Source organism: Cololabis saira, chromosome 1 (genome assembly GCF_033807715.1).
Source record: "Cololabis saira isolate AMF1-May2022 chromosome 1, fColSai1.1, whole genome shotgun sequence".
NCBI classification, from domain to species: domain Eukaryota; kingdom Metazoa; phylum Chordata; class Actinopteri; order Beloniformes; family Belonidae; genus Cololabis; species Cololabis saira.
In genome coordinates this window covers 16,537,833-16,550,230 of record NC_084587.1, presented here as the reverse complement: position 1 = coordinate 16,550,230, position 12,398 = coordinate 16,537,833, and the positions used below count along the sequence as shown (strand labels likewise).

The window sequence follows — 12,398 nt, the reverse complement described above, 5'->3', positions numbered from 1 at the left end:
CGAGAGACAGCAAGAAAGTAGATCTTGAATTTTCTTTGAGGGTGACGAGGATGGAAAGCATTGAGAGCGATGAGAGGAACAGCCAGGGCTGGATGTCTTGGAGACAAAGTAAGAGAGGCTACATTTAGATGGTTTGGGCACATAAAGAGGAGGGATGGTGATTACTTTGGTAAGAAGGATGCTGGAGACGGCGATGCCTGCCCTGGCAGGAGAAAAGGGCCAAAGAAAAGATTCCTGGTTGGTGAGACAGAGGAAAATGTAGAAGAAGAAGTTAAATCTGCAAAGGCTAGCATGGTAATCAGTTAAACATAGATAGCAGACATGGTAAACATGGTAAACAATCATTAACCCTCTGGGTGAAAACAGAATCAGCATGTTATTTGAAAGACATTTCTATTTAGTTTTTCTGGTTGGAGATAATACAAGCACTTCTAAATGGCAAATGTCCTTGCGGTTTTGTCTTTCTTTCCTCTTTGTATTCATGAAGAATCTTTTTTGTTTTATTGTTATCGTTTTAAAAAATGTCTCATTTCTATTCTGTAAAATGCAGCCATTATTGTCCATAAACACTCCAAAAGTGGAGCAAACATCTCTGAAGTAAACTCATTTACTTTGTTTACTGTCTTAACAAAAGGCTGGAGGTTTATGAGTAAAATGCATTTCTCTCGCTGTCCTGTGCTTGGAAATAATTCTAAATTTGTCTTATTATGGACACAAAAGCATGGTCTGCAGCCATGTAGGCATATTACTTTGTGATTGTGGGAAAATAGTTTCGAATGCCCGTTAAATGAAATCACGGAGGAATCGTTTGTGATGGTTTCGTCCACATTAACCTCATCTCTGTCAGAAAGCAAAACTCATCACGAACGAAGCACACATTCAACTTTAATGAATAAAAAAAAAGAGTCTGTTTGCTCACTTTGACTCTATAATCAGACCCACGGTCTTTTATATGCTCCTCACTTTCTCTGCCACTGGCCCTGATCTGAACATGCAGAAAGAGAGGCTGCGCTGCTTTATTTCCACTAATACTCTTAAAAAAAAAATACTGTTTTGTCTGTCGAGATTTAAGATGAAGCCACTGAGATTCCAAGAACTGCTGGTTTTCCATTAGACTCTAATATTTCCGGCTTTTCTGCAGCTTTAATTGTGCTCCCCATCTCGGCTGTCTGAGCCACTTTCTCTCATCCCCCTTTCATCTGAATGTTGTTAAGAAGTGATAGAAGAAACGAGTGCTCGGTTAATTCCCTCCTGCTGCTTAATTAATTTTGCTGTGTTTCTCTTTTCCTCTTGTCTTGCACGTTCAGTGGATGAACTGTTCAAATATTTCCCTTTCTCCCATGTTTGGGTGAGAGAAAGAAAGAAAGGATTGGTTGAGTTCGGGCTTTCATCCCAGTCGTCCATCAGTTTCTCTGCAGATTATCCAGAGGTGACATTCGGAGCTGAAGTTTTTCCGCCCTAATCTTCTTTTTCTCTCTGTTCCCCTCACTTTCTCACTGTACGCTGCGTGTTTCAAAGCAGATCTAGATTTAAAGGAGTTGTAATTTTGTAAGCAGATAAATGAGCACGAGGGGAGATAGGATGGGTGTCATATAGAAACAGGCTTCCTGGCGCAGATTGATTCCTGCAGGCCAGATGGAGTCATTTAACTCTCTCTGATATTCTCTCAGCATGAACCCGCAGTTTTATATTCCCTCTACAGTTAAAACTGTACTGCTAACAAGACAGCAGTGATTTGTGTGTTGAAATCACAGTGGTGGCGACACTCGGTTTGTGTGAATGATGTACTGTAAACCGCTCCCACAATCTCCTCCGCCACAGAATTGCTTTGTGTTCACGCTGATCTCTAATCATCACGATGAATCTTACATAGTGATGATTAGCATTTTTCAAGCTAGTGAAGGATAATTCAAACTGAGGACACGGTTAAGAGAAACCCAGCATCCATAAAACAGAATAAAAAGCAATATCAGAAAAGGCAATTGAATAGATTGATGGATAGTTGGATGAGTAGAGAGAGAGTGAGAGGTGGACAAATCTCAAGAGAACTCAGCAGGAAACACATATGAACTTGGACGGAAACACGCAGCTAACGCTTCAACATCCAGGGTGCATCGATGCCCCTTCACAGTGGCATGTTCAGGATTACACCATCTTTTGTTTACAACCACTTTGCTTTTTCCACTCTATCGGCACTTCATTTCTCCCTGCAGGGAGAGCCGCTGGAGTCGGGCACGTATCCCTCTAGCCAGAGGTGCCTGGGAGATTTGCGAGGCCCTGTGCGGAATGGCCGGGGGGGCCCCTCGAAATTTTTTGGGTTTTTCGGGTCGGATCGGGTGTCTATATGCGCAATTTTAACTCTCCAATTAGCAAAATACTGGATACCTTCCCCTGCCTCATCATCATTTGGCTTGCCTCGACGCGGGGCCCCACGGCTGCTTGAGACCCGGTCGGATCTGTGATTTTTGTAACAAATTTATCAAACGAGCCTTTCAGAGAGGCATTAAACTCTTCTATTTTCTTTAGTTTTTTTTTCTTTTTTCATCCCCTGATGGAAATTTCCTGATTCTGTCTCATTCTCTCGACATTGTGTGACAGTTTGTTCCAACTCCACCCATCTGGATCAGAGCACCTTGTGTCTGCGCTTGGTCTGATCAGTTGTGTTGAACAACAGACACGCGCATCATTGCACATATATTTATTGATATGCACAGACTAGTACACATTTAGGTCTGTAATGGAACGTGACTGTTGATATTTATAAGGGAAAAAACGAAAAAAAATTGAAAAAAAAAAAATTGAAAAAAAAAAAAAAAAAAACGGCCCATAGCGCGAGGCCCCTTGGAGCGAGAGGCCCCGTGCGGTCGCACGGTTCGCACACCCCTTGCGGCGGCCCTGCCTGTAGCCATATCTCAGGGGAACTGAATTCCTAATATTCCATGTTCTCGGCAATGCTTCAATCTGTGCATTTTTACTTGCCAATAATCTCACGTTCCTAATGGAAATAAAAGCAAAAACTGCCTTAAGTGTCCTCTTACGCACTTTTACTCCTGCCTGCTCTACATCTGCAATGTTTTCTCTAGTTTGGTTTGAGAAAGCCCAACTGGGGGTCCTATGACTCCCGGATTTTCTGGTAACTTTACTTTTTATGTTTTTAATTTCTTTTGTCCCAACAATAAAGCGGCTTTATTTATCCTCCTGAGATCTGGTGCAATTTCTTTCTTGTTGCGTTGGGCCCCCGTTAAGAGAGTAAACACTATGATGTGATGCCCACATATCTGTACGCTAGGTCTTAGGAGGTTAATTCGCTGTTTTGTTGTTTTGCCATCCACTAACCAGTGGCAGGATACTTTCCACAGTTGATATGACAAAAATATGAATCTTGTGTGCATGTGTGAGTTTCCCTCTGGCTATTTACATCATGCCCCCCCTCCTATGTCGTGACACGTTTCATAGCATGGAAAAGTTCCAGCCTGTTGCTTGAGTCGCTACGTTGCCATGGTGACCCTGTGGTAATCTACTGCCTTGCATAAAATGGTGGTCTACTCAGAATCCAGTTCCTGTTATGAGAAGTCAACAATTCGATTATCAGATGAATGTACCCACCACAGCGGTCGGGAGAGCAGAGCAAAGTGACCTAATTTCCAACCTTCCATGGACCATTTATTAACCAGACTGGCATTCGTCCCCAGTATCTCTGGCCCGTCCGCGGTGCTTAGCCCGGAGCCCGCTGGCAGAGGTGTAAATCGCTTTTCAAAAACACACAAACACACAGTCCCACGTTGGGCTGACTTGAATAAATACCACCGTGCCTCGCTGCACAGCTGAGCTTTGAGAAACAAAGACAACAAAGGCGTCAGAGTGTTCCTGTCGTGAGCGGACCACAGGAAAAATGCATGGCATCACAACAAGTATCGTTTAGCATCCTTTACTATCTCTAATATAACGCAAAGTAAGTGTTTTAAGAGTGGGCTATATATCGCCCCGGCTGCTACTATTAGCCGCTCATCCAGATGTGATGTCTGGGCAGGCCAGAGGTTTGTAAACACCTGTCATGCCCAGCAGCATTAATCTAAACTGGGATTAAAGACAACTGAAAACTTTGAAAGACGGCCCGGATTGGTTGATGGCTATTACCCTGTATTGTAACAGCTAAGACCATAATCAAGGCGAACATGATCAGATAATCCCAATATGTCTTTGCAGACCTTGCCCAACTGCCTAATCCCTCAGATTTAGAATCTCAGATTAGGAATCCTGGATGATTAATCCCATATTGTGTGTGTGTGTGCGTTCATTGCCGTTCATTGCAGGGGACACTTCGCCGGGTGACTTTCTCGGTTGTGACCCAACCCCAGGACGGCGGTTGCTATGACAGCGGCATGGAGGATTCAGAGACGCCGAGCAGCAAGAGTTCATCAGGGCCGCGGCTGGGAGCCCTGCCGCTTCCCGAGGAAGGCTATGAGCGAACCACACCGGAGGGCAGCGTGGGCGAAGAGGAGCACGTAGAGAACGGTACGGCAGTCATTTTCTAAACTCTAGGCTCTGGCAAACACATTTATATTAGATATGTACTCTCCCAAGGCTTCATGTGTTTTATTTTTTAAAAAGGTTTCAACATGTTTTCAGTATACACTCCTTTTTTCTTTCTTTCTTTCTCTCTCTCTCTCTCTCTCTCTCTCTCTCTCTCTCTCTCTCTCTCTCTCTCTCTCTCTCTCATCTCTCTGTGACATGCGCACAAACTTATGAGAGAAACACTTTCCTTGGAACCTTGACTTGCTATCAAGGTCTCGGGAGTCTTTATTCTCCTGTCTTGATGGAAATATGCTTTACACAATAAAAGAGCCGCTCTTTGTGTCCACGGATGCACCGCTCTCACAATGTGTCCAAGGCCTCTGTGTATTCCGTGACTGTCTCATCCGTGCCCTCAAGCCTCCCTCAATGACAAAAACTCTTTGCAACCCTCTTTCCACCGCATACGGTCACAACAGAGCTGAAACAGCTCCAAGGTGCTAATTTCATTATGTCTGCAAAAGACAGCTACTTTTTTTTTACAGGAATTGTCAGTCAGACACAAAAAAACTTGTATGTATGTGTTAATGTGTTAATGCATTTACATGTATTGTATGATACCGAAATATTAAACTAATTGTAGTAGTAAAGCAGATTTTAAAGAATTAAAGAGTGGAAGGGTGTATAAGCGCACAACAAAGAGCAAATATTTTAGTCCTTTGCTTGCTTTCAAAGGGACATATAATGAAAATGACATTTTTTATTCAGTGCCAGGACAAATATGCTGGGAATGCCAGGAAAATACCTCACTCATTAAGATGTTAACATCTCTAGGGTTTTGGATTGGAAACAGTTTTATGACTCATCAGTATTTTTGGGAGGAACCACCCCTTTTGGGTGAAAAGAAATGCTGTAAAACACATCACATGTGACCCCTTGCAAGGCCTTCATAGTGTTGACTTCTGTTACCTCAACTCCACCGACTCTGGTTCTGTCTCAGAGTCTCATAAAGCGTAGCTTCTTTTAGGTTTTGGTTGTTTTTTTTTAAGGAATTCTGTTGGGTTGCATTATTATGTCATTTGAAGTTCTATTTTAATTGGCCAGTCCGTAGTCAGAAGATCAAATAAAAAAAATGAAAAAAATGGGTATGTATGTACAGTATATATAGATATATACATTAATAAAATAAATATATGTGACATATTTAAAAATATATCATATACATTTCATATGAAAAATGCATATATATATATAATATATATATATATATATATTTGCTTTAGATTCTTATCAGCATGGTATTAACCATTAATATATATGCAGACAAGGGGAGAAAAAAGAAAAGAAGATTAAATCATGATCAGGTCTTTGGTTGCAAAACCATTGTGACGGTGGCCATGGGAACACTTGCACTGTATGACATGTAACACCTGAAGTAACACCTGATTTAGACCTTCAGTGAGATATATCCACAATTGTTTCATGACAGCCATCTCTCGCCTGCGATGGTCATGCACTGGGTAGGAGCTTTTAGAGGAAAACAGGCTGATTGGACATTCCTCCATTACAATAAAAGAAGCTTTTTCTGTATAGTGCTGAGACTATTTGTTTACCTGAAAAGCCTATTATTTGCACCTCAAATAGACACTGCAAAGCAACACTGTAGTCTTGAATATCTTTATCTTAGCAAACACATCTAAAGCTGCATTGAATGGAATTCAAATCTGACATCTTTTGCAAAAAAGGGGGGCAGGTGCATTGTGCAAATGCAAAGTACCCAGATGTGTTGTTGTCATCTTCTGTATGCAACAAGCGCATGCAGCATTTGCTGTTAACCTGCAGGAGGTAACAGCAAATGCTGCACTGCACACACTGCACTCTTTTGTACCGATGACGTCAGCACAAAACATAGTCTTCCAGACACAACATGGATGTTGGATCCAGGTGGATATATCAGGGTTCACGTACACAGACGCACCTGAATCCACTGACTCACTCGGGTCCACGGACACACATGTTCAGTGAAAAGTACAAAGTTCCCCTTGTACACAGTGCTTTTGTGCTCCGCCGTGCCGTCGTATACTTAGAGGTGCGCAAAAAACAGAAAAAGGAATCTTTATTTTATAGTTCAGAAAACAGGAGTTACTATCGTCGTTTTGGATGTATTTATTTCAACAAGAGGTTCCAGTTTCACTGGCAATATTCCTGTTCGATTCCGAGGGGTCGAGGGCTTCAAAGGACTCAGCAGATCTGAGTCTCAGTAGTGAATGAGACAAGGAAATATATAGCATGTGAGAGAAAAAGACAAAACTTTGAGTATAACACGAGGTTCCATTTGTGAAGCTGGCTGGAAAGTCTAATTTACTTCATCTAACATCTCCGCAAATCCTGATGACGTCCAACACGCTGTCAGTATGGAATTATAAATGAATGGTTTAAATAATTAAAACCCTGCCAGACATCAATATTCAGTCACAGTTATCCTCGCCACCCTTTTCTTATGGGCACTCGTGGGACTTTGCAGATATTTAAAACATCTAATCTTCCCTCTTGTGCATGAAAAAAATAGATTTGTGATTCAAATGGCCCATAATTACGTTTCCTGCGCCATTGAAAGTTGTTTGTTATGACCTCACCTTTCACCTTACTTGTAATGCTGCAGCGTAGCTGGATTTTTTCTTTAGAAGTCAGCGATTCTCATTTTGCTGCAACAGCACTTTTTCTTCTTCTTCTTGCCTTAAAATTCAGACCCCATCCTTTTTATACCACTCAGCTAATCTTGTGTTTTTACCTGCCTCTCTTGCATTCTTAACTCAATGATAAGCTTTCATCTTCTGCATTGTTATTTGATTTTCTCACTGCGAAGCATAGATGACATTGTGGATGTTCAAACTGGTTGTGACATTTCCCCTAGTCCGTCTTTCCCATATTTCCCATGTGGGTCTCTACTTTCAACTATAAAATGAAAACAGTAATGTAAACAGAAGCCTTTAATATTTCTTGCCTCTTCTTTTTGCCCCGTCTTGTCCCCCCCGTCCTGCATCCAGATGCCAGACAGCTGCCAGACGTGGCTCTGACAGGAAAGTGCACCAGGGAGTGTGATGAGTTTGGCCACTCCGACACGTGTTGGATGCCCGTCCGCGCCTCGCCGCGGCAACGCCAGCGCCATGGCAGCGACCCCCCAAGACTGTCGACCTTCGCCCCGGGAGACGACAACAACAATCTCCGCGGCAACAACCACGAGAGCGACAGCGAGAGCGCCGGCAGCGGGGGGAGCTCGGAGCCCGGGATGGTGGTGGTCGGCGGAGAAGGCCAGAGGTTACCGCTAGCCAACGGGGATCCACTCGGCACCCTGGGTCGCGGAGACCGCAACAGGAACATGGGGGACCACAACCGCAACCTTCTCAACCGCAAGATGACGTCCGCGTCCTATGACACGTTTAGCAGCGCGGGCTTCGCCAGGCGCCAGCCGGACGAGGAGGGAGGCGAGGGCCAGAAACCGGCCGAGGTCATACCGCTGACGCGGACTGGAGGGGACTACAAGACAACTTCCTGCCTCACGTTGTCGCGGCGTGAGGTTTACCTGTGACGGCTCGATCGCGGAGCGCTCCACACCACACTCCTCCCTTTTTTGAAAAAAGAGGTTGGAAACTGTGCCGACAGGTCGTCAGTGTGGTGCGCCTTTTTATCCAGTGAAGATGTGAAAAAAAAAGGGATGCTTTCCAAAAGCCTTCATCAAAGTGTAACTTTTTGGATTCTGACTCTAATTATAGGCCCCTAAACTTAAGCAAGTCAGTGATCACCTCTGCGCAGAGCACTGACTTGAGAATCTTTTTGTAACGACTACTGAAAGCTACCTACGTACAGTCTGAGACTTCTTTTTTTATCGAATCCGATGCATGCCTGACCTTTTGATCACAGATGTGTGTGACGAGGAGAGAGATTAAGACTTGTGAAGTCACGATACTCTTAACGCATCTAAAAATTGATGCTGCGGGAGGACAGATTTGGACCAAACTGATGAACCATCTGCTGGAGAAAAAAAAAAACACTGAGGTTTCCTCCTGTCAAAACAGATCAGATGGATTCAATCCCAGCCAGCAGAACTTGCTAATGGTTCATCAACTGTATCATAACACAGGTGGGAAATATTAACCCGACTCTTATGTCTTAAACTGAATACTAAGAATGTTCTTTAAAAACTTCAATCAGCGCAAACAGCAGCAAAGAACTTCTTTTGTTTTTACAGTGATCAATTTTAACTATTCCGAATACACGGTTGTCGTGGAGTATCGCCAGTGACGCCGTATTCTGCCGTGTGTGACGATGTACGTTTATAATTTTCCCTTTACGCCCAGTCTGTATGTACTTTGTATATATGTGTGTATTTGATGAAGGAGCGATTCATTATGCATCCGCCGTATCCGAACAGTGCCCGTGTATGATAGACGCCCTCTCACACACGTAATCAGACATGTATACACGCGCGAGCATGCCAACACTTATACACAAGCATGCAAACCTCCAACTCCAACTGTGCATTAACAGAATGCAAACTTGCGCTGTGCCGCAGTTTTATGACATGATTTCGTGGCCATGTGACATAAAGTATGTAATAACCTGCATTCACACATGGATACACGACAACATACTAACAGAAAACATAAAAACTGAAGCGTAAACACATGTTATGATGTAAGAAAAGTCAGGTTCATGTGTGTGTATGCGCTTTGAATCATACTTTTTCATTCTTTCTTTTTGTTTGTTTTTACCCAAGGCCTCATCAAACTAGCTGTAGCATTTGCCTGCTCCTTTCCAGACAGTATTTAAACATGAAACATATTTAAATAATGACTCATTCCTGAGTGATGCGCGAGGCTACATTAAAGGGAATTTCAGTACCGTCTGTAAGTAACGATAGAAAAATGCTGAAATGGGGAAGATACTCTGCATACTGTAAGTAAAAGTCAATAAAAACAAAAATCCCCATCATTTTGTGTACGAAAAAAAAGAAAGAAAAAAAGAGAATGCATGATAGGAAGATGATGCAAACTTGTTTTCTCTCTTTTTTTTTTTAAACTCTGGACAGTTTGGATACATTTGTACGGAATGTTTGGGCTTAAGGGGAAATGGAGATTATCACGGCAGACAGGGCATGACGCTCTTCATCTCGGCTTCCTCGACCCTGGAGTTTGGCGGGAAAGCGTGCAGGAGTCTGTGACGAAAAGCAAACACATGGCAGCGGGAGTGCAGATTTCCTGACTGCTGAACGCCGGCCCAAACGCACCCGTACCTCTGTGCCGAGCTGCGCGGGTAACAGACTCCTTGGAATCCACGCTTCCCATCAGCTTCTGCCCAACTTCCGACACACTCTGCTGCATTGGGGCCGAAGAGTGGATGTGGATCGAGGCCAACGCATCTTAATTCCCATCATCAGTGTGTGTGGCGCAGTGGTGTGATAGGGATAATAGGGTTAGGTCGTCCCTGTGGTCTTAATGAGTTTCCTTTCTCTTCTCTTCTCCTCTCTTGATCTGAGCTGATCTCATTAACGTCTGGATAGACCAGTGCGACGCTGCTGGAAACTTCCAGTAAGGGCGTCTCTTAATATTTCTGGTTGTTTTGGATCAGGCGAGATAAGAGAGACATCCTTGTTAAGGAAGCAAAGGAAAAAAAGAGCAGCACTTAACTCAGGTGTGCAACGACGTTTAACCTACTCACACTGTTGCTGCTTGATTGACAGATAACTTAATTTGTAAGTGAAAAAAAAGTTGTAATCATGACACCTCCTTACCTTTTAATAGGGTAATTAGGATGGGAGATGCTCTATATGTGTGATTACACTTTGTAAACCTGTATATAATTTAAGCTTTACTACTCTGTGAGCACTCTTAAGCTTTGAGCCCACTGATGTATTTATTCCCCAGCGTTCATCCCCCCCGCCCCCGCCCCCCAACCCTGAATACCCAAACATGGCTGTTTACTGAGCTCTGTTTTTTGGTGGACTGTGCAGAGGATGTGTCAAAAGTCAGAGCTTGGATTTTTTTTCCGTTTATGGAGACTTCATGTTAAAAAAAAGAAAGAAGAAAAAAAAAAAACGGTTGCTGAACACAGTCATAATATCCCGAATTTGTACACAAGCTGAGAGACTAAAAGGCATTTGCTAATTCTCCAGGAGAAACAGTTGGCAGACATTTGCCTCAATCACTAAAAGAGCGTGAAGAACCCATGGAGACACCAGTTCTGGAGAGACTCATGATGCAGTCCTGCCTCTTCGTGGTGGCACGGATTTCCTCAAACTGCTGTTTTATGGCAGTTCCACAACGGCACCTTTGAAACCCCTCGAATCTGGATTTAAGGGATCTTGTTGTATATGAATCTGTGTGGGTGTGTCTTTTTTTTATACTGCACGTTTAAACATGAATATGTTTCTGTCTTCTGCAAAACAAAGAGGGGAGACAGACAGTGGGGAAAAGTGTTGGGAGTGTGTCCTCGAAAATGAGATCTATATCACCCAGTAATGAAGAGGATTTTAAAGGTGGACTCTTCAGTGGACATCATGTACCTGCCACACCCCTTGTGCTGTTATCCTCACCATGTACAGATAAAACTACAGTGTAGAACAGGCAACTGGAAACAAGAACAGACAATGGCATGCTTATTAAGGTTCAAATTTGCACTTAAAAAAAAAATGATGTAAAAAAAAAGATATATTATTTTCATTTTCCTCTTCTTTGCTTTTGATTCTTAAGGGACTGGCTCAGTTTTTTGTTGTTTTTTTTTGCTTCTCCCCTACTGTAATTACATAATGAACTAATTGCATTTGCTATCATGAGGAAGAAGAGGAGCTCTCAACGAATAGTTTGGTATGAAGATGAATCATGTATAAGTTTGACTTTGGCATTAAAACCTTCAAACACTCCTGCCTGGTTTAAAGCTCATCATTTGCAGCAATATTAAGTTTAACCATTAATAACAGTTGCAATATTTATGTCAAGAAATGTTGCTTTAAACAACTCTATAAGGATGCATGCAGCAAATGATGTACAACAATTCATCCATTTTCTATATCTCCTTCTATAAGCAACACATATGGGTCCCTGGGGGGGGGGGGGGTCAGTATAAAAAACTTTTGAGATTAGTCAAATGGGGGAAAAGTGTTTCTTTGTAGGGAAACAGTGACACAGTATTGTTGATTAGCAACTGCCATCAGCATTTATGGTGTTGTATACAGTCATCAGCATATAGAATATTATTATATTTACATATAAGGAAGAAGCCCTGTTATGGACTGGCGACCCGTCCAGGGGATTCCCCTGCCTTTCGAAAGCTTGGATAGGCTCCAGCAGGTTCCTGTGACCCTGAATAGGAATAAGTGAGTATAGAAGATGGTAGGATGGATGGAGGGATGGATGGATGGATGGACCGACCAACAGACAAATGCACGGCCAGATGGATGGATGGAAAACAGCCATTCAGTGTACCACCAAATAGTGGAGGAACAATCCCACCAAGTGGCCAGAAGTTTCATATCCTGACTTTCAGTATATTTACCTCATTGAATCTTCAGGTAATGTCGTCTGGACACTTGTCGCCTTTTCTTTTTCAAAAACGCTTTTTCTTTGTTGTTTTGTTTTTTCTCTCCAGTGGGAGGTTAAAGTAAGCTAATTTATGATCATTACGTTTAACACCAATTAGCACATCTCAAGGTGCCTCATTAATTTAATACGTCTTTATTCCTTTAGGAGTCGCCACAGAATCTCTGCCTCCATCTAACCCAATACACTGCATCCTCTTTTCTTACACCAACTAACTTCATGTTCTCTTTCACCACATCCATAAATCTCCTCTTTGGTCTTCCTCTAGGCTTCCCTCCTGGCGGTTCAGAC

At 42.8% G+C, this 12,398-nt stretch overlaps 1 protein-coding gene across 1 annotated transcript in view; it reads left to right on the top strand.

Moving 5' to 3' along the window:
- Positions 1-11,420, top strand: part of pcdh7a (protocadherin 7a) — a 53,364-nt gene extending 41,944 nt beyond the window's left edge. The window contains exons 5-6 of the mRNA XM_061714068.1: positions 4,314-4,515; positions 7,560-11,420. Of these exons, the coding sequence (XP_061570052.1) occupies positions 4,314-4,515; positions 7,560-8,101 (744 nt within the window). The 3' untranslated portion in view covers positions 8,102-11,420. The remainder of the gene's footprint in view (positions 1-4,313; positions 4,516-7,559) is intronic.
- Positions 11,421-12,398: the final 978 nt, after the last annotated feature.